This window comes from Eptesicus fuscus, chromosome 8 (genome assembly GCF_027574615.1).
Source record: "Eptesicus fuscus isolate TK198812 chromosome 8, DD_ASM_mEF_20220401, whole genome shotgun sequence".
Lineage (NCBI taxonomy): Eukaryota > Metazoa > Chordata > Mammalia > Chiroptera > Vespertilionidae > Eptesicus > Eptesicus fuscus.
In genome coordinates this window covers 1807902-1831371 of record NC_072480.1, presented here as the reverse complement: position 1 = coordinate 1831371, position 23470 = coordinate 1807902, and the positions used below count along the sequence as shown (strand labels likewise).

The 23470-nt window shown below is 36.2% G+C and overlaps 1 protein-coding gene across 4 annotated transcripts in view; it reads left to right on the top strand.

The window, feature by feature from the left end:
• The window catches only part of POSTN (periostin), a 51883-nt gene that overhangs the window by 5438 nt on the left and 22975 nt on the right, over nucleotides 1-23470 (top strand). For all 4 annotated transcript variants that reach the window (XM_008159218.3, XM_028136072.2, XM_054720209.1 and 1 more), the window contains exons 4-16: nucleotides 135-292; nucleotides 2666-2830; nucleotides 4341-4487; nucleotides 4930-5071; nucleotides 6803-7015; nucleotides 7572-7706; nucleotides 9118-9266; nucleotides 19919-20055; nucleotides 20636-20766; nucleotides 21127-21257; nucleotides 21353-21455; nucleotides 21562-21629; nucleotides 22329-22374. In XM_008159218.3, the coding sequence (XP_008157440.1) occupies nucleotides 135-292; nucleotides 2666-2830; nucleotides 4341-4487; nucleotides 4930-5071; nucleotides 6803-7015; nucleotides 7572-7706; nucleotides 9118-9266; nucleotides 19919-20055; nucleotides 20636-20766; nucleotides 21127-21257; nucleotides 21353-21455; nucleotides 21562-21629; nucleotides 22329-22374 (1725 nt within the window). The remainder of the gene's footprint in view (nucleotides 1-134; nucleotides 293-2665; nucleotides 2831-4340; nucleotides 4488-4929; nucleotides 5072-6802; nucleotides 7016-7571; nucleotides 7707-9117; nucleotides 9267-19918; nucleotides 20056-20635; nucleotides 20767-21126; nucleotides 21258-21352; nucleotides 21456-21561; nucleotides 21630-22328; nucleotides 22375-23470) is intronic.

Genomic DNA, 23470 nt, shown 5'->3' with positions numbered 1-23470 from the left:
ATGAGTCATTTTATTGCTAAAATTATCAATTCAATGTATTGGGGAACTTACCAATAGTGTAAAGTTTAAATGCTTGAAAAATAATATTTTTGAAATAATATCCTAAATTCTTATTTATTTCTTTATTATTTCAGTTTTGCCTATTGACAATATTTATGGTACTCTGGGCATTGTGGGAGCCACCACAACACAACACTATTCTGATGTCTCAAAATTGAGAGAAGAGATCGAAGGAAAAGGATCATTCACTTACTTTGCACCGAGTAATGAGGCTTGGGACAACTTGGATTCTGTAATTCATTATTTTTTTAATATAATTACTTTTGTTGCCATTATTATTTTATTTTTAATTGCTTTATTAACTTGGAAATTAATAGAAGTTTACTATTATATCTTTCAATTAGACATATATGGAGATACATAAAAGGATGAGTTATTGAGGATAAGGAATAAGTCATTTTCAAATATCCATAAATAAAATTCAACATCCTCATAGCCTAATAAAGAAAAGGCAAACTGAAAATGGACCACTGAACAAGCACTTGTTATTATTCTATTTTACTCTTTCTTTTTTGGTTGTGAGAAAATACACGTAATTTAAAATTTTTTAAATATATTTTTATTGATTTCAGAGAGGAAGGGACATGGAGAGAGAGATAGAAACATCAATGATGAGAGAGAATCATTGATTGGCGGCCTCCTGCATGCCCCCTACTGGGGATCGAGCTGCAACCCAGACATATGCCTTAACTGGGAATGGAACCTTTTGGTTCCTGGGTTGATGTTCAACCGCTGAGCCACACCCAGCCAGGCAATATATGTAATTTTGACATATCTAATAGAAAGGTAAGAAGCTTAGTGAAATTTCAAATTTTATTTGAAATTTGAAAGTATATTTTATAGATATACTTTATTATTTGAAATATATGTAAATATATATGGCTATTTAGAGATTGACAGATTTGTAAATATATGTATAAATATTTAAATGAAGTGTTGTAAACAATGCATTTTATTTTCAGACTTTTTGTGAATAGTCTGACTTACACACACCAAATTATGACTCAGTTCCCAAATCTGTAAAACTGGTATCAAAATGTACCATAACAATAACATATTATTTAAGAACTTTAAGCCAACATGAGAAAAAATATCACTTTTGCCATGAAATAATCAGAGATATTTACTGATGATTATAATCTACTTTCTACTTGATGAATTGATAGTTGCTACTACAGTAAAACATACTTGGTAAAATTTAGGCAGATTCCTCTGGATAGTATCTTGTAACTATGTGGTTAATTGCTTGCATTATAGAACTCTCTCTTCTGGTTGTTTTTAACCACATTTCTTTTGCTGACTCCTCTTTTTCCTTGCCTTAAGAATGGGTGTTATTAAAGTCTGTGCAGTAGACTTTCCTCTTTATATACACTTCTGATGACTTCAGCTATTACTTTAGTGCAAATAACATGATATCTGTTTCTTGTACTTGCTCTTTTTGGAACTCCAGGAGAATATTTCTAATGTCCATCTTAATATTGTTCTTTGGATACATCATCTGTATCTTTAAACAAAAGGTATCTACAACATATAACATAAACAATTGTTTTTCTCTGTCTTTTTTCCACAATTGGCAATAGCAGTCTCAGTGTTTAGACTTGGATATTGTAAGTCATCCTTACCTCCTTTCTCTCCAGTTCTTACAAACTAGTTAGTCACCTATATCCCATGTTTCATACTCTTAATACCCTCATGTTTGCTATGCATTACCACCACATTAACCTTTCTAAGGCCCGTTCTAATTATTATAATCCAATGCCACAAAATCCTCAGTGGCTTCCCATTGTCAGTTTAATTTACACTTTACTCAGTCATTAAAGTTTTATGTGCTATTGTCCCACATACTTTTCTTAATATTATCAGAGAAACTCAAATATGTGCTAACCCCACTAGATAACTTCTGCTCTCTTAATATTTATCAACTGGACTCAGAATAATCATTGCACCATTCCTATCCTATCTACCCTTCAATGCCTATCTGCAAATCTTGAAAAGTTGGCTTTCCTCATTTGATCACTGAAATATTTTTTCCTCCTCCTGTCCTCTATCTTATTGTGCTTATTTTTGCATGCTGTTATGTGATAAGTACCTTAAAAGTAGAAACTTCACCTTACCTATCATTGTACTTCCCATAGCACCATGTACACCATGATATCATATATAATTTTGGATAAATAAAAAGGTACAGAATATTTGAATTCTTAAATTTGTTTTTGAATAAACATAAAATCATTTATTAAATTAAAATATTGTATGCAATATAATATTTTTGTTTTATTACTCAAAAAATTTTAAATGTCTGATAATTGTATATCCCCGTAAGCTTTATATCAAGATTGTCACTTTATCAATATATACATTTAAAATATTGTTTTGTCTCTAAAAACGCCCAAGCACTCTACCAGATTCAGGACCTTAACTGAATACCTGTACTTACAAAATTCCTTAATTAATTTAAATAATAAAAAATAAGTTATTTATGTCAGTTTGGTTTGCTCAGCTGGACAATGCAAAGATAAATAATTAGAGAAGTGATAATGTAATTATAATAATATTAGTAATGAATCACAATAAAATAAACTTCTATAATTTTAATTTTTCCTAGGATATCCGTAGAGGTTTGGAGAGCAATGTAAATGTTGAATTATTGAATGCTTTACATAGCCACATGGTTAATAAGAGAATGTTAACCAAAGACTTAAAAAACGGCATGATTGTTCCTTCGATGTATAACAATTTGGGGCTTTTTATTAACCATTATCCTAATGGGGTAAGTTTCACCAGTAAACAGTACATTTCTAAGTAATGTTGCCCTTAATTTTTTCTGTACTATTTATATAATGTTCACAGAGCTAATAAAAGTTAGTAAATATAGGTGCTATATCATGACTTTGCCCCATGTTTAGGGCAGGTACATTATTGATTCAGTGACTGATTTCTACTAAAGAATGATTGTGAAGAAATATTAAATTAACAATAGACTTAGATGTTCTAAAAGAGGACATCTTAGTAGTTGATGAGCTTAAAAATAGTAATCAGAGAAAAATAATAAATAAGAATTTATCAGAGAATGTGTCAAAGGATGAGAATTCCTTTATTCAGCCTCTGGCTACTATACTGATTTAGGTTCTTGTGTATTTAGATAAGAGTCTTTGTATAAAACTTACAACAAGTTCATAGGGCTCTTTCAACAGTCAAAAAGTGTCACTGAAGAGGAAATATTTAGTACATTATTAGAATAAAACTGAGTATATTTATACAATAATTGTTTTTCACTCTTAGAACTTATTTTAGGACTATTTAGACTTTTTATGTAAGTTACTAGAAGGCCGATGCACGAAATTCATGCAAGAGTAGGCCTTCTTTCCCCTGGCTGCTGGCACCGGCTTCCCTCTGGCACCCGGGACCCGTGTTTTCCTCGCAGCCTCAGCTTCATCCAGAAGGACGGAAGGATGTCCAAAAGGACATCCGGTCTACTTAGTATATTACGCTTTTATTATTATATACTAGAAGCCCATTGCATGAAGTTTCGTGCAATAGACCTTCCTTCACCTGGCTGCCAGCAGCAGTTTTCCTCTGGCCACCGCCGCCCCCCCCAGCCCCCAATCGGAGCGCCTCCCGCCAGCGCGATCGGCCACCCTGAGAGGAACTCCGATTGGAAGGCAGGTGGCCAGAGGAAAACTGCTGCTGGTGGAAAACTGGTGCTGGCAGCCATGCAATCGGCCACCCCGAGTTCCGCCACCGGCGCCTTCCGCCAGCTCCATCGGTCCTCTTGCAGTGCCTGCCATTGGGGCCTGCGGGAGGAACGGGGGCAGGGACTCGTGAGTCCCCGCCCCCCACTCATCCTGTCAGCCCAATTGGCCACCCCAAGTCCCGCCCCCAGCCTGCCGCCGGCCCAATCGTGGGCATAGCGGAGTGATGGTTATTTGCATACTTCCCTTTTATTAGGTAGGATTGCTCTACATTATAAATAGTTGATTACTGTATCTATAAAAGAAAATAAGAATCAAAGTAATAATTCAAATGAAAAAATGCTTTTTTCTTATGTTTTATGATATGTTAAGTGTAACTATATTTGAGTTCTCTACTGGCTCTGTTTTCTCTTATTTCTTTTTTATGTATAGCAATATGCAAGTTTTCACTCTCAGAATTTATATTCAGAATGTCTTTCTTTATGCTAATTTTATTAGTATAAATTAAAAATAGGGAATGAGCTTGCTGTCTCAGTAGTCAATGGATAGCTCTGATTCTTGCACTTTGATTTTCCCAAATAATTATAGGTTGTCACTGTTAATTGTGCTCGAATCATCCATGGGAACCAGATTGCAACAAATGGTGTTGTACATGTCATTGACCGTGTCCTTACACAAATTGGTAACTCAATTCAAGACTTCATTGAAGCAGAAGATGACCTCTCATCTTTTAGGGTAAGAATAAGAAGCAACAGTAGATTGTCATGGATCATTGAAATTCCTTCTCTTTCTATGTTAGAATCTAAAAACAATAAAATGCTGTTAAACAAATCTGGCAGAAACACAACAAATATATTTCTTGAAATGAAAAGTTTTCATTTCACATAGAATAAATCATCTCATATGAAATAATATTTATTTTCTGTACTGCTGGATATTGCTACAGTCGTACAAACATTGGCAGAATTGTCATTTTTATAGACATAGTTTGAAAAAAGATGGAAAGGACATAGTTGGTGTGCCAAAAAGTACTATAATGTTTCTATAAAGTATATAGAGCAAACTTCCATGGTTTTCTATAGAATGAGCTCATTCTTGTCAGCCTAGGCTAAGTGTCTTGTAATTTTCTTTTGGATTTATAATGTGCAAGCATCTAAAAAGCACATCTGTGTTTTAGGCAGCAGCCATCACATCTGATATATTGGAAGCCCTTGGAAGAGATGGTCACTTCACACTCTTTGCTCCCACCAATGAGGCCTTTGAGAAACTTCCACAAGGTGTCCTAGAAAGGATCATGGGAGACAAAGTGGCTTCTGAAGGTACAAAAATGTTTTCCTATATGGAATTTCAGGAAGAAAATAAAAAAAGAGATTGCCATGCTAATGTTGATAAGCAAAGAAAAAAAAAATTAGGTGAACTATAAAAATTTTAAAAAACAAAGTCTTTGAAAGCGTATGCAGAGTAATTTAATAATTAATTTAATAATTAAAGTAATTAAAGTAATATTCTAAAGATTACATTATACTTTTGTACTACTTTCAAGTAAGTAAATAGCAACATTAAAAGAATCAGCAAGTATAGAAAAGATATCTTAGACCAGTGGTCGGCAAACAGTGGCTCGTGAGCATCATGCGGCTCTTTGGCCCCTTGAGTGTGGCTCTTCCACAAAATACCACGTACCCTAATTAAGTTAATAACAATGTACCTACCTATATAGTTAGTTTAAAAAATTTGGCTCTCAAAAAAAATTTCAATCGTTGTACTGTTGATATTTGGTTCTGTTGACTAATGAGTTTGCTGACCACTGTCTTAGACCATCAAATTTTAATATTATATACATATTATTAAATGCTCTTAGTTATAAACTTATGCTAAAAGATATGATTGAGTTGAATAAATTGCATGGTTCTCTTAGGCCATTACTTATTGATGTACAAAATTTGGCTTCTTTCCAGTCTCCTTTTCTATTTTCAAATAGATTTTACATTGTGACTAATACATTTCACTCAGCCTCTTCCAAAATACATTTAACCAATTTAAAATGAGAATTTTGAAAATTCAGATATAAATATAATATAGTTTGCGAATACCCCTCCCACGCCCCACGTGGTTCAGGGTTCAGGTTCAGGGTTCAGGTTCTGGAGGAGGCCACACGCAAATGAAAGAGACTAGAAAATATTAATTTGGAAATATTGGGGGCCAGGCGGGAGCCAGCTCAAGAGGAAGGACGCCGCTTTGCTCTGGCCTTGCTATCCCTTCTATTCAGGTTTTGGAATACACCCATAGCCCTTAGGCAGGCAATTCCAATGATAGCCCATCAGCAAGGATTTACATAAGACTAAAAGGTGGAAGTTTCTTCAGCTCCCTTTGTCTCAATTAGACAGTGGGCTCTTGGCTCTGACCCTTGCCAGAGCCTTCAAGGTTAACCAGCCTTCCGGACTCCTTGTCCACCTCTCTCTGCTAGTGAAGGCAATGGGCAGCTTCCAACAATAGTTGAAGCATTGATCCCTTGAGATATCCTTCAAAAATAATCTTTACTTTAGATACTTTCTATATGTTGTCATAAGGGAATTCTTTGTCTTTGCCTTCAGCTTCTATTAATTGCTTTACAAATTTATGTACAGGTATTCTGTTATGAGTGACTAATGCAAGATACTGCTCAGGTGTTTTGGGACTAATATCAGTCAACAAATAACTTTACAGGCCTTCTGAATGGAATAGATTTATTTTTTTTGCTTTAACAACAAAAAGTGCTTTCTTATGATAGTGGGCACTTGATCCAACACATTTTGTTTGTATTATACAAATTATTTCATGCAACTGATCTTCTTTTCTTCTTCCTACTGAGCTGAGTTATATAGTTGATGGAAAAAAACAGTACAAGAATTTCAACAAACTTTGAAAACATTTAGTTGATCCTTAGATAAGATATATATATATATATATAATATTTCTTAGGAATATTTAATTTCATAGTGAAGCAAGTTTTTTAAGGATTAAATTCTATTTCCCTTGATATGAATACTTTCTCTTTTTATCCTGTCCTTCAGCTCTCATGAAATATCACATTTTAAACACTCTCCAGTGTTCTGAGGCTATTACGGGAGGAGCAGTCTTTGAGACTCTAGAAGGAAACACAATTGAGATAGGATGTGATGGTGACAGCATAACAGTAAATGGAATCAAAATGGTGAACAAAAAAGATATTGTGACAAACAATGGTGTTATTCATTTGATTGATCAGGTCCTAATTCCTGATTCTGGTGAGTAACAGTTTTATATTCTTCTAATTACTATTGTTTATCAATTATGATGCCTCAAGAGTAAGTTCATGAAAGATGAATATGTAGTAGTATAAGGAATGGCATGTGAAACACAAACACAAAATAAATAGTGAGTGAACTGAGTACTAAATAGTGAAACTTGGTTTTTTTAGGATTTCTAATATCTAGTACTTATAAAGGTTCTTATAGTGTCAAATGTTCCTTAAAAACACAAAGGAAAGATATAACTAAATGGTCATCTTTGAATAAATGAAAGAGCTATGGTACTCACAAGAGTAGAGTATAGAGGTGAGCAATAGAGAATTAAAGAACATTAAAAGCAAGAAGACAGAAAGATATTTTCCTTCTGAAATGTTTTGATGTTATTAATTCCCTAAAAGGGAAGCTGGAATTCTTACTAAGAAAAGGCAGGATGTCTTATTAAATTGTCAGTGCAGCAAATAGCTTATAGAAAACAGCCAAGAATTGATCTACTAATTTCATGATGATGATAACACTGATGACATTTTGGGAATTGTGATGGTTTATTTTACAGCCAAACAAGTTATTGAGCTAGCTGGAAATCAACAAACCACTTTTGCAGACCTCATAGCCCAATTAGGTTTGGCATCTGCTCTGAGACCAGATGGAGAATATACTTTGCTGGCACCTGTGAATAATGCATTTTCTGGTATGTATTACTGGACAATGCCATTCCTGTTCTTCAGCCCCCAACCCATCCACACCATTTTTCTTCACCATGACTGTTTGCAAAAATGAATAATATATTTTTGCAAGTTGTTGATTAGTTTTTGTATTGGATACCCGTACAGTGTGTTAGCACTACATAGCCTCTATTGAAATGTCCTTTACTTAAAAGATTTTATTTCAATAGGTAATAACATAAAGGGAGTGAAAGTTTATGATAAGAGGTATTCAGTTGTTTTCTGAATATAACCATATTACCAGCACACATAATGAATCTTAAAAAAAAAAAGTCTGATTTTTTTTTATTTAACACCAACATAATATTTAGGAATAAACAGGTATATTTTGTATCTCAAAATTTGACAGTAACATGTTAAATTATAAATAAATAAAAACAAGAGAATATTATATACTTCTATATTAAGTTATAAACTATTGTTGTAAATATTTTGCCTAGTAGCTGCTATTCAGTGACAGTCTTAGATTAATGCAACCTGCCATTTTTTTCTAGAAAGTGATTTTTAAAGACATATTTAAATTGTTAGACATAATTTAATAACTATATAAACAAACTAGAGGCCTGGTGCACAAATTCATGCACTGGTGGGGTCCCCTAGCCTGGCCGGTGATTGAGGCCTATGGGGGCGGGCCCCAAACGGCTGGGAGGAGGGACCGCCTGAGGATGGCTGGTGGGGGGAGGGGCTGTAGGAGTGCAGTGACCACCAGCGGGCAGCTCCTGCGTTGAGCGTTTGCCCCCTGGTGGTCAGTGTGCATCATAGCGACCGGTTGACCAGTCATTCTTATCATTCAGTCATAATGGTCACTTAGGCTTTTATATATATAAATAAGTGCCACCTATTTTACAATTTTCCAAATACCAAATTATGACAGAAGCTATCAATAAAAATTTCAAATTCCTAGAAATGTTTTTCTTCTTTTTAATAATGATGTCCATATGCATTAATATTAACCTACCTTTAAGATGGTATGTGCTTTGATTTTCTCTTCAGTAACAATGATAAATTTACAAATGATTCATCAGTAGTCTTTCATATGGATATTTAATATCAAATTCTCCGAAAAATTCTTGGCCAGCACTAGAGTTTAACTTTTTCCAATGACTACATAAAACTACGTAGCCCTCACAGAAATGAAACCCATTGTTTGGACTGCTTGGAAACATGTTATAGTCACTTGATGAAATAGCTCATAGAGCTTCTGTTGGTGCATGAAATCCATTGCCTTGAGCATTTAATTGAGATATATATGTTATGAGTGTAGGATCCATAGTATCAATGATAAGAATGATTCATTTTCATTATTTTCTCATACCAAGAGAAACTTTAATGCTTTCTAAATACCGTCATATTTTTTCCTTTAAAATTTATTTATAGATAATACTCTGAGCATGGATCAGCGCCTTCTTAAATTAATTCTGCAGAATCATATATTGAAAGTAAAAGTTGGACTTAATGAGCTTTACAATGGACAAAAACTTGAGACCATTGGAGGCAAACAGCTCAGAGTCTTTGTGTATCGAACAGTAAGTGAATAAAACAGTATAAAATATCTACATTGGCCTAAATGTTAAATAACATGCACTTGTCAAAAGATGTTGTTACAACATATGCTTCCCAGAATTTTATTTATGCAGTTTTAACAATAAATATGCATCAGAAGATCAGGGAATGTCCTGGCCAGTGTGACTAAGTTGTTTGGAGCTTTGTCACTTTGACCAGGTTGATTCCTGGTCAGGGCACATACCCAAGTTGTGAGTTCTATCTCACATTGATGTTTCTCTCTCTCTCTCTCTCTCTCTCTCTCTCTCTCTCTCTCTCTCTCTCTCTCTCTTCTCTTTCTCTCTCTCTCTCTCCCCCCCTTATTCTCTCTAAATATCAATTAAAAAAGAAAAGAAAAGATCATGGAACTGAGTAACATGTGTGAAGACAGAAAGTTACACAAAAAGTACTACGTGGTAATAATTCTTAAATTAACAATTGTTTAATTATAAATGACATTATATTCTAAAGCATTATTTCAATTTTACAAATCACTACAACTTCTGTAAAATAAATTTTTAATTACTAGTTTTATTTAAGTATAGTTGGTATACAAATTAATTTCAGGCATGCAATATAGTGATTGGACATTTATAAATCTTACAATTTGATCATCACACTAAGTCTAATAATCATCCATCACTGTGAAAACTGATCACAATATTATTGGCCATATTCCCCGACACCTTTTTTAACCACCCTCCCAACTCTTGTCTACTCTGGAAACCATGTTTCAATAAGTCTGTTTTTGTTTTACTTCATATTCCACATATAAGTGAAATCATATGGTATTTGTCTTTCTCTGACATACTTCACTTAGCATAATACCATCCTTGTTCTCACAAATGGTAAAATTTCATTTTTTATGGCTGAGTAATATTTCATTGCAAAATTAGACCACATACTTTTTATCCATTCATCTATCAATGGAAATCTAGGTTGCTTCTATATCTTGGTTATTGAAAACTAGAGGCCTGGTGCATGAAATTCATGCACAGAGGAGGATTGTCCCTCAGCCCAGCCTGTACCCTCTTCAATCTAGGACCCCTCGAGGGATGTCCAACTGCCCGTTTAGGCCCGATCCCACTGGGATCGGGCCTAAACGGGCAGTTGGACATCCCTCTCACAATCCAGGACTGCTGGCTCCCAACTGCTTGCCTGCCTGCCTTCCTGATTGCCCCTAACCGCTTCTGCCTGCCAGTCTGATCACCCCCTAACCACTCCACTGCCAGCCTGTTTGCCCCCAACTTCCCTCCTCTGCTGGCCTGGTCACCCCTAACTGCCCTCTCCTGCAGGGTTGATCACCTCCAACTGCCCTCCCTTGCAGGCCTGGTCCCTCTCAACTGCCCTCCCTTGCAGGCCTGGTCCTTCTCAACTGCCCTCCCTTGCAGGCCGGATGCCTCCCAACTGCCCTCTCCTGCTGGACATCTTGTGGTGGCCATCTTGTGTCCACATGGGGGAAGGATCTTTGACCACATGGGGGCAGCTATATTGTGTGTTGCAGTGATGATCAATCTGCATATTACTCTTTTATTAGATAGGATAGAGGCCTGGTACAGGGGTGGGGGCCAGCTGGTTTTCCCTGAAGGGTGTCCCGGATCAGGTGGGGGTTCCCTTGGGGCATGGGGTGGCCTGAGCAAGGGGCCTGTGGTGGTTTGCAGGCCAGCCACGCCCCCTGGCAACCCAAGCGGAGGCCCTGGTATCTGGAATTTATTTTCCTTCTACAATTGAAACTTTGTGGCCTGGAGCGGAGCCAAGCATGGGGCTCCCTCCGAGGCCGGCAGCCATTTCTGTTGGGGTTATAATTGAAACTTCGTTGCCTTAAGCGGGTGGGCCCGGCCAGGGTATGCGGAAAGCTTTGCTTCCCCTGTTGCCGCCAGCAACCTTGGCCTGCTCTCTCAAGCTCCATTCTGCCGCCATTTCTGTTTGAATTTGTTTACCTTCTATAATTGAAACTTTGTAGCTTAAGTGGAGGTTTAGGCCCGGCAAGGGCAGGCGGAAAGCTTGGCTTCCTCTGTTACCTAGGAAACCTTGCTCTCTGTGGCTGTAGCCATCTTGGTTGGGTTAATTTGCATACTCGCTCTGATTGGATGGTGGGCGTGGCTTGTGGGTGTGTCGGAGATATGGTCAATTTGCATATTTGTCTACTATTAGGTAGGATAATGCTGCCATGAACCTAGAAAGGTATATATCTTTTTAAATTAGTGTTTTGTTTCCTTTGATAAATACCTAGAAATAGAATTGCTGGATGATATGGTAGTTCTATTTTTAATTTTTTTGAGGAGTCTCCACACTGCTTTCCATATTGGCTGCACAAATTTGCAGTCCCACCAAAAGTGCACAAGGGTTCCCTTTTCTCTACATTCTTGCCAACACATGTTATTTGTTGAATATATGTGATTTATTTATTTTTAAAATAAACTTAATTGGGTGACATTGGTATATAGGTTCCAAGTATATAATTCTATGATTAATCATCTGTATATTGTATTGTTTGCCAACCACCCTAAGTCAAATATCCTATCACCATATATTTGAACACTTTTACCTTTTACTACCTCCCACTCCTATCCCTCTGGTAAGTATTCCATAGTTGTTTGTGTCTATGAGTTTTTGTTTGTTTTTCCTGTTTGTTCATTTGTTGCTTTCAGTTTTGTATCCTACATATGAGTGAAATCATATAGTTCTTGACTATTTTTGTATGATTTATTTTGCTAAGTATGATATTCTCAAGATCCATCCATGTAGTCATATGGCAGTATTTCTTTATTTTTTTAAATTAAATCTTTATTGTTGAAAGTATTATATATGTCCCCCTTTTCCCCGTATTGACCCCTTCCAGCCCACCCCCCCCACTACCCAAGGCCTTTACTACTCTATTGTCTGTGTCTATGGGTTAAAGAATATATGCATACAAGTTGTTTGGTTGATCTCTTCTCACCTAGTCATCCTCCCCCGCTTACTCTCTGAGATTCCACAGTCTGTTCTATGTTTCTGGATCTATTTTGTTCATCAGTTTTTTGTTTGTTTTTTTCATTAGATTCCACAAATGAGTGAGATCATGTGATATTTGTCTTTGTCTGACTGGCTTATTTCAATTAGCATAATACTCTCCAGGTCCCTCCATGGTATTGCAAATGTTGAGTTCTTTCTTTTTTTACTGCTGTATAGTATCTCATGGTGTAAATGTACCACTGCTTTTTTATCTACTTGGGTTATTTTCAGGTCTTAGCTATTATAAATTGTGCTGCTCTGAACATAGGGATGCATGCATTCTTTCTGATTGGTGTTTCAAGTTTCTTAGGATATACTCCCAGAAGTGGGATCACTAGGTCAAAAGGCAGCTGATATTTAATTTTTTGAGGAAACTCCATAATAACTGCACCAGTTTGCATTCCCACCAGCAGTGTACTAGGGTTCCCTTTTCTCCACATCCACATCAGCACTTGCACTTTGTTGATGGTAGCTATTCTGACAGGTATAAGGTGATACCTCATTGTTGTTTAATTTGCATCTCACTGATGATCAGTAACTTGGAGCATTTTTTCATGTTCCTCTTGGCCATCTGTATATACTCTTTGGAGAAATGTCTATTCAGGTATTCTGCCCATTTTTAAATTGTATGGTTTGTCTTCCTTTTGTTAAACTGTATTTGTTCCTTATATATTTTGGATATTAAACCTTTATCAGAATATCATTGCCAAATATGTTATCTTATACAGTGGGCTTCCTTTTGATTTGTTGATGGTTTCTTTTATTATGAAGAAGTTTTTTATTTTTATGTAGTCCCATTTGTTTATTTCTTCCTTAGTTTCCTTTGCCCTAGGAGATGTATCTATAAAGATATTGCTAGGAGAGATGTCTAAGATTTTCCTGCTTATGGTTTCTTCCAGAATTTTAATGGCATGACAACTTACATTTAAGTCTTGTATCCATTTTGAGTTTATTCTTGTGTATGATGTAAGTTGGTGGTCTAGTTTCATTTTTTTGCATGTGTCTGTCCAATTTTCCCAACATTTATTGAAGAGACTATCTTGACTACATTGCATGTTCTTACCTTCTTTGTCAAATATTAATTGAGGGTAATTGCTTGGTTTGATTTCCAGAGTCTCTGTTCTGTTCCATTGGTCTATATGCCTGTTCTTGTGCCAGTAACAGGCTGCTTTGATTTACAGTGGCTTTGTAGTATAACTTGATATCGGGTATTGTGATTCCTCTAACATTGTCCTTCTTTCTCAAGACTGCTGTGACTATTTGGGGTCTTTATTGATTCCATATACATTTTGGAGTAATTTTTTCTAGATCTGTGAAATATGCTGTTAATTTTTTAATAGTGATTGCATTGAATCTGTAGATTTCTTTGGGTAGTATGGACATTTTAATGATGTAAATATTACCAATCCATGAACATGGTATATTCTTCCATTTGTTTATATCTTCCTCTCTCTCTTTTTTTAACATCCTCTAGTTTTCCAAGTACAAGTCTTTTACCTCGTTGGTTATGTTTATTCCCAAGTATCTTAATTTTTTGTTGCCATGGTAAATTGGATTACTTGTTTAATTTCTCTTTCTGACAATTCAATTATTGGTGTATAAGAATGCCATCAGTTTCGGATGTTAATTTTGTATCCTGCTACATTGCCAAATTCATTGATTAAATCTAGTAATTTTTGGTGAAGACTTTAGAATTTTCATGTCATTTGGGAATAATGAGAGTTTTATTTCTTCCTTTTCAATTTGGATGTCTTTTACTTCTTCTTGTCTGACTGCTGTGGCTAGGACTTCCAGTACTATGTTGAATAATAGTGGTGAGATCGGACATCACTGACTTGTTCCTGTTCTTAGGGGAAAAGGTTTTAGTTATTGCCTATTGAGTATGATGTTCGCTATAGGTTTGTCATATATGACCTTTATCATGTTGAGATATTGTCCCTCTATTCCCACTTTGCTGAGAGTTTTTAATAAAAAATAGGTGTTAGGTTTTGTTGAATGCTTTTTCTGTGTATATTGATATGTACATGAGATTTTTTTTCCTTTTAATTTGTTTATGTGATGTATCACATTTACTGATTTGCAAATATCTTTCATCCCCATAATAAATCCCACTTGGTCATGGAGTATGATCTTTTTGATATATTGCTATATCCAATTTGCTAATATTTTGTTAAAGGTTTTAGCACATATGTTTATCAGATATATTGGACTATAGTTCTATTTCTTTGCAGTTTCTTTATCTGGTTTTGGAATTAGTTCTGTTTATTGGACTCATGAAAAGAACTTGGAAGTTTTATTTCTCTTGGATTTTTTGGAGTAGTTTGAGGATGATAGGTCTTAGCTGTTCTTTGAAGGTTTGGTAAAACTCCCCTATGAAGCTGTCCAGACCAAGACTTTTGTTTGCGGGAAGGTTTTGATTACTGCTTCTATTTCATCAGTTGTTATTGGCTTATTTAGGTTTTCTGATTCTTCCTGATTCAGTTTTTGGAGATTGTATTTTTCTAGGAATTTGTCCATTTTATCCACATTGTCCAGCTTGTTAGCATATAGTTGTTCACAGTATTTTCTTACAACGCTTTGTATTTCCATGGTGTCAGTTGTTAACTTCACCAATTTCATTTCTGATTTTATTTATTTTGATCCTCTCTCTTTATTTTCTGACTAGAGGCCCAGTGCACAAAATTCATGCATGGGTAGGGTCCCTAGCCTGGCTGGTGATCAGGGGCAATCGGCCGGGTGACTGGCAGGGTGATCAAGGGTCCCCTGCTGGCACCTGCCGTGGCTGGCCTGGGGCCTGTGGGCTGGGGAAAGTTCCTGCATTGAGCATCTGTCCCCTCGTGGTCAGTGCATATCATAGCAGCCGGTCGTTCCACTAGTCATTCCACTATTCGTTTGATTTGCATGTTAGGCTTTTATTATATAAGACTGGCTGAAGGTCCATAAGTCTTGTTTATCTTTTCAAAGAATGAACTCTTAGTTTCAATGAACTTTTGTATGATTTTTTTTCATCTCAATGTAATTTATTTCTGCTCTAATCTTTATTATTTCTTTCATTCTACTTCCTCTGGGCTTTTTTTATTGTTCTCTTTCTAGTTCTTTAAGGTGTAGTGTTAAATATTTTAGTATTAATTTTTCTTATCTTTTGAGGTAGGCCTGAAGTGCTATGAACCTCCCTCTTAGGACTGCTTTTGCTGGGTCATAGAGATTTTAGGTTGTTTTAGGTTCATTTACATTTGTTTCCAGAACATTTTTTATTTCTTCCTTGATCTCATTGGTAACCCTGTCATCCTATATAATAAAAACCTAATATGCTAAGTGTCCGTTTGTCCGGTCGGGCATTCAACCAATCAAAGCATAATATTCTAATGATATGCTAAGGCCTCTCAATTATTCACTATGATGTGCACTGACCACCAGTGAGCAGATGCTTTGACCATTAGGTTAGCTTGCTGCTGGGGTGCAGCCAATCAGGACTAAGCAAGATGGGCTGGACATGCCCTGGAGTCCTTCTGTGGTCCCTCCTGGGCTGGCCAACCTCCTCTGTCCTTCCTCGGCCTCAATCGTGCACCAGTGGGGTTCCTCAGCCTGGCCTGTACCCTCTAGCAATCTGGGACCCCTTGGGGTATGTTGGATAATGGGTTTCAGCCCAATCCTGCAGACAGGCCAAGGGACCCCACTGGTGCACAAATTCGTGCACTGGGACTCTAGTTGTTTAATAACATGTTATTTAGCCTCCTTGTGTTGGAATATTTTGGAGTATTTTTAATGTAGTTGATTTCATAATTCATTCCATTGTGGTCTAAGAAGATGCTTGATATGAATTCAATTTTCATGAAATTGTAGAAACTTGTTTTATATCCTAACATGTGGTTTATCTTTGAGAATGGTCCATGTACACTTGAGAAGAATGTATATTCTGCAGCTTTGGGATGAAATGTTCTATAAATGTCAATTAAATCCATCTGATCCAGTGGGTCATTTAGAGCCATTCTTTCCTTGGTAATTTTTTATCTGGAAGATCTATCCAGTGAAGTCAGTTGGGTGTTAAAGTCCCCTACTATAACTGTATTGCTTTTGATCTCTCCCTTAAAGTCCTCAAGAAGTTTTATATATATATATATATATAAAACAATATATATTTAGGTGCTCCTATATTGGGTACATATATGTTTACCAGGGTTATATCCTCTTGTATTGATACCTTTAGTGACCCTTATTGTCTCTTGTGATGAAATTCATTTTGAATTTGAAGTCTATTTTGTCAGATATGAGGATTGCTACCCTAGCATTGTTTTGTTTTGTTTTTTTCCTTTCCATTTTCATGGAAAATGTTTTTCCATCCCTTCATCCTCAGCCTATGTGAGTCTTTTGTTCTGAGGTGGGTCTCTTGTAGACAGCATATAATTGGGTCATGTTTTTGTATCCATTCCTGTACCCTATATCTTTTGATTGGAGCATTTGATCCATTTGCATTTAAGGTTCTTATTGATAGGAACTTATTTCTTTACATTTAAGATCTGTATATCTATGTTTCTCTATATACATTTCTTCTCATTACAGCAGTCCCTTTAGCATTTCTTGCATTGCTGGTTTGATGGTGATAAAGCCTTTTTGTCTGGTAAGCTTTTTATTTCACCATCTATTTTGAATGATAGCCTTTCTGGATTTAGTAATCTTGGTTTCAGATACTTGCTTTTCATTACCTTGAATACTTCATGCCACTCCCTTCTGGCCTATTGAGTTTCTGATGAAAAATCAACCTTTTTGTAGGTAACACATTTCTTTTCTCTTGCTGCCTTTAAGTTCCTCTCTTTAGTCTTAATTTTTGGCATTTTAATTATGATGTGTCTGGGCATGGGCTTGTTTGGGTTCTTCTTTCTTTTGACTCTAGGTGTCTCTTGGACTTATGTGACTTTTTCCTTCAGCAGGTTGGGGAAGTATTCTGCCATTATTTCTTCAAATATGTTCTCTATCCCTTGCTCACTTTCACCTCCTTCTGGCACTCTGACTATGCAAATATTTTTATGTTTCACTTTGTCCCACATCTCCCTTAAACTGTCCTCCTGTTTTTAAATTGTTTTTTGTTTCTCTGAGTAATTTTTTCTACACTGTCTTCTAATTCACTGATCCAGTCCTCTGCTTCCCCTAATCTGCTGTGTATTCCTTCCACAGTGTTATTAGTGCTATGTCATTTTTTATTTCCGACTGGTCTTTTTTCATAGTTACTATATTTTTTCTTATGCTGTTGAGCATCTTTGCCATTATTATTTTGAACTCTATATCTGATAAATTTCTTATCTCCATTTTATTTAGTTCTTCTTCTGGTGAATTCTCTTCTTTCATTTGAGGGTTATTTTCTTGTCTTCCCATTTTGGCTGCCTGTTTGGGTTTGTGTTTATATATTAGGTAGATCTGCTGTGACTCCCAATCTCTAATGCAGGATAATGTCACATGCTGCTTCTGACTGGCACTTAGTACCCTGTTTGGGGCTATCAGCAATCCACAGCTTGTGGCTCCCTCTGCTGGGGTCTGGTGTCTTAGGAAAGGACCACAATGTGCACCAGGGTCTACTTTTACTAGATCAGGGCCTGAGATTAGATAAGCCCAGACTCAAAGCCTCCAGAGATCCACCTCTGCCTGCAGTTTGATTTTATTCATGCTTGATTAGCCTTGTGCTGACCACAGGGTGGGAAGAGATGACTTCCATTAGGGTGTGCAATTGCCTTCCCCCACAGCCAAAACTGCCTGGATAGCAAATGTCAATCAGAGAAAGATGTCCTCCACACAGTGAGGGAATGACTCAGCACAGGAGACCAGGAAATTGCCCTCCAAGCTCCAACTCCCACCCCCCAACCCTGGACTCTCCTCACACAGCTCCAGTCTACTCTGCCCTCCCTCTGCTGGAGCCAAAGGTGAATGGCTGCACACAAAATTTTGTGCCTTGGTCGTTTAAGCGGGTGCCTGCATTTCCAGCCATCTCTCATTGGCAGATAGCAACCTTGATGCTTTTCACAGTCAGGTATTATGTGGGCACCTTTCTCAGTTCTGATGCTCTGGGCTGGGGATGCCAGCTTGGAGTTTAGACCCCAGAGTTCTCAGTGGGAACCCCCTAACAGCTGTGATAATTCTTTGAAATTTCAGCTGCTGACTGTGGAAGCCCAGCCACCCCTTTCTTGTCTTCACACTTCCTACCAGTCTCTATGCAGCTTCCACTTTCCATCTCTGGTTATCAGGGTTCTCTCCAGCTAGTCTTTAGTTGATTTTTCAAGGTGATTTTTCTGTATTTTAGTTGTATTTCCAGTTTGGTCCTTGGAGAGTGTCAATGTAGCTTCCACTTACTCTGCCACCATTTTTAATCTCCCCACAGGGTAGTGTTTCATCTTTTTTTATGGCTGATTAGTATTCCATTGTATATAAGTACCAAATTTTCTTTACCCAATCATCTATGGAAGGAAACTTTGGTTGTTTCCATGTCTTGGCCACTGTGAATAATGCTGCAATGAACGAAGTGGTGAATATATCTTTGTGAATAAATGTTTTCAAAAATTTTTGTCAGATACACAGAAGAGGAGTTTCTGGATCTAACTCTATTCTTAATTCTTTGAGTTTTGTATAATTGCCACTCTGACTGGTCTGAGGTGGTATTTCATTTTGGTTTTGACTTGCATTTACTGATGATTAATGATGTTAAACATCTTTTCATCTGTCCATTGGCCATTTGTTTATCAGTTTATAGGGTCTATTATAATTTACAAGATAATTTTATATATAATCAAATATGTAGAATGATCTTCTACTGTGATATCACAATTCAGCAATTGAATCTTTTTTGAATGACTTTCAAGATAAACTTTCATAAACAGAAATATTTTTGAATTCTATAAAATGGTTTTAATGTACTTTATCTGAGGAAAACATTTTAGAAAATATTGCTTATCAAAATCACAGTGCAAATAGTGGTGCTGTTTGGTTCCTGTCCAGGAAACACATACAGCTATAGCTAAAATATTTCACAGAAAGTAAAGCATTTCCTAGAATTGAATTTGACATAGTATCTGTTCATTATAGTTCCACAATTCCATGACAAACATTATAAAGGAAGCATAAAATGGGCTGTTCTCAAATTTATACATACACCTTTATTTGTTTAAAAGTTCTATAACTAAATCAATACTTTCATTTATAAATTGATGGAATATTACAGTTAAGAAAATATAGAAACTATTTCTGAAGATCACAAGAGTCACTGATGTCAGGAAACTGACAGTTAAAAAAGGTCCTAAAGAGTTAAAAGGTTAAAGTTTCCCAAGAAGGTTGGAAAAATAGTTGGAACATGAAGAGGAATGGTAGAAAATGTTAACAATGGGATTCTATGGAATTTTTGTTACTTACTCATAAAACTACCTGCCTGACTCCTATGGTAGGTTGAGTAGTAGCAGAAAACCTTGTTGAATAAGAAAGTTGATGTCAGATTTTGCAAGGAATTAAAAACAGAAGAGAGAATCTGTTTCCACTAGCCATATATACATAGGTCAGGGTACCTCTTAGGAGAGTCAATCTAAAAATTTAATTATGCAATTATTTCCACATAGGAAAGTCCAAATAAGAAAATGGAGAGCTGTATCTTTTCTTCTTTTGCTAGGCTGTCTGCATTGAAAATTCCTGCATGGTGAGAGGAAGCAAGCAAGGGAGAAATGGTGCTATTCACATATTCCGAGAGATCATCAAACCAGCAGAGAAATCCCTCCATGAAAAGTTAAAACAAGATAAACGTTTTAGGTAAACTTAATTAATTTCACCTCCACCACAAAAGAATGAGAGGTATTGGCATATTTTTGTTTCACAGTTAGAATTCTAAACGGCATTTAATATTCAGTATTGCTGATCATAAAATTTAGAATAAGTCTATGAAACTTTTTTCAAAATTAAAATATATTCTCAACATTATTTTGCTTCCTGGTGCAACTTAATATAATTTGGTGAGTGAAAAAAAAATCTTATAAACTGAACTATTCTTTGCAAGTTTCTTATAATTACATTTTTAAAGGACAATATTTAATAGCAAAGCCTATTTTGTAGAATATTAAATTAAAAATGTTTATTTGCTGTAAAGTGTGACCTTCTCAAGTTTTATAGGAGAAAAACAGTACTTAGGAAATTTAAAAATCACATGTACATTTAAATAATTTCCCCATGATAAAACTTTCTTAACAGGTAAATTGTATTTGAAACCTATAAAAATGTATGAACAATTTTCTCATGCTTTCTGAAATACATGGGTTATATTCTATTCCATGCATTGTAGGTGAGCATACTATATCTAAATCTAACAAAATAAACATATGTCTTTTCTGTTTAGCATCTTCCTTAGCTTTCTAGAAGCTGCAGACTTGAAAGAGATCCTAACACAACCTGGGGATTGGACTTTATTTGTTCCAACCAATGATGCCTTTAAGGGAATGACTAATGAAGAAAAGGAAATTCTGATTCGTAAGTAAAAGTGAATATGGAATATTTGCCCTTTGATATCAGGACCTAATTTCTTCCTCAAGGGTTTCTGCCCAGACATCAGCCTCAAATATATTTCCTTTTTAAAAATTCTTGTAAAGTCTTAGTTATTTTTATTTTCATTTGAGATATGTGAAGGGTCACTCATTAATATTCTTAGTTAGCTACTTACTGTCATGTGTTTGGGCAACGTGTTCATTTCGTTATTTATCAATAGCAACTTGAGAGAACAATGACATAAGAAAATACAGTGTGGAAATATGAAGACAATTTTTTTTTTCTCTTTAGTATTCCTAGCATCAAAATGCCAAAACAAGATAACATGTATATATTTCCTTCTAGGCAACAAAAATGCTCTTCAAAATATTATCCTTTATCACCTGACACCAGGAGTTTTCATTGGAAAGGGGTTTGAACCTGGTGTTACTAACATTCTAAAGACCATACAAGGAAGCAAAATCTATCTGAAAGGAGTAAGTTCTCTGGAATGAACTTCTGATAGTGTTCATAAATTGTAACATTCATTTTTCATTAAATTTCTCATTGACATTATCTCTTGTTTTGATAGGTAAATGACACACTTCTGGTAAATGAATTGAAATCAAAAGAATCTGACATCATGACAACAAATGGTGTCATTCATATTGTAGATAAACTTCTCTATCCAGCAGGTTGGTAATTATTGAATTCATTAACATGCTAAATCTTTTTTTATAAAAACCTAGATTTTTATTCCATACATTCTTGCCAACATTTATTTAATATTCCTCTTCATAGATATGCCTATTGGAAGTGATCAGCTGCTGGAAATACTTAATAAACTGATCAAATATATCCAAATTAAGGTACAGAATATTATTGGATTTATTTATAATGTGTTGAACATAGAAACTATAAATGTAGACATTAATGAATAGATGAACACTGGGCTTGGATTGCTCTCTGTTGATTATGCATCACTAGCATAAAGAAATGACATAAATGCTTTATGGCTTTATTCAACAACAATCCATAAAAATCTATTTGAGGCCAAGCTGTGTATTAAGTGTTATGTGAAATATTAACTTGAATCAGATATGGCTCTTTATGCAAAAAGATTACCATCCAGTAGGGAAAATAAGACATGGAAAAAAAAAAAAGCTATAAATTTTTATCCTCAAATGTCTTTGCTACTTAATATAAGAAAAAGTATTTACTTATAAAAAGTTGTCATTAATCATAATAGTTAAAGGCAAAGAATATTTTGCTTTTTTATTACTATAGAGTCAATGTGTCAGAAAACACATGACTTCGGATTAACTATTCTATAATTTTCAAGACTAAGTTACAAATCCATATATTTTAAGCTATCAGCCTCATAACAGGAAACTGGAATTTGATTCATATGAAGACTTCATTTCTGTTAAGTGTAATGATAGCTTCATTTTATTTACCTTAGTAAGAAATACAGTGGTTTCATATTTTTAATACAACTAGCCTTAGTTTTATGTTACTAAGTATGCATGTCTTGTTACTACACTTCATGTATAAACATTTATTTTCAGTTTGTTCGTGGTAGCACCTTCAAAGAAATCCCCATGACTGTCTATAGTAAGTACATAATGGGTATTAATCACATGAAAATGGCAAAATTAAAAAAAATATTAATAATCTATATATATAAAGAAGTAATATGCAAATTAGCCAGGATGCCATAACAGTCACAACCACTCAGGAGGAAGCTGTGCGTGCACGTGGGCGGGAGGGGGCTGCTGTGTGGTGAGGCAAGCCACGGATGGCGCAGGCCCACAGAAAGCAGGGCTTGCCAGCCACAGTGGCAGCGAGCAGGCCTGCAGAGAGCAGGGAGCAAGGCCTGCCTGCCAGCCGTGGCGGCGGCAAGCAGGCAGGTGCGCAAAGAACAGTGTCTGACAGCCAGGGCATGCTGGCAGTCCTGCCTCTGCATGAGCTGCAGAGGAAACACCTTTCCTGACTGCTCATTGGCTAAGCTCCCAGTATGCCACTCACAGTGTTCTTGGTAACTTGCATAAAAAGAATCCAAGAAGGTGATCTAGGGTCTTTCCACCACACTCCTGGAGGAAAAAATGAAGGTCTGCTGCTGGAGGGGCTAAGAAATGTCATATCCTGCCCTAGCCGGTTTGGCTCAGTGGATAGAGCCTCGAATGGTCTACCACAGGGTCCAGGTTTGATTCTGGTCAAGGGCATGTACCTAGGTTGCAGGCCCCTCCCTGGCTGGGGCCCAGATCAGGGCTCATGCAGGAGGCAACCAATCAAAGTGTCCCTCTCACATTGATGTTTCTCTCTGTCTTTCTCTCTCTCTTCCACACTCTCTAAAAATCAATGGAAAAATATCCTCAAGTGAGGAGAAAAGAAAGAAAGAAAGAAGAAAGAAAGAAAAGAAAGAAAGAAAGAAAGAAAGAAAGAAAGAAAGAAAGAAAGAAAGAAGAAAGAAAGAAAGAAAGAAAGAAAGAAAGAAAGAAAGAAAGAAAGAAAGAAAGAAAGAAAGAAAGGAGAGAGGGAGGAAAGGAAAGGAAAGGAAAGGAAAGGAAAGGAAAGGAAAGGAAAGGAGAGGAGAGGAGAGGAGAGGGAGAGGGAGAGGGAGGGGAGGGGAGGGGAGGGGAGGGGAGGGGAGGGGAGGGAAGGGGAGGGGAGGGAAGGGAAGGGAAGGGAAGGGAAGGGAAGGGAAGGG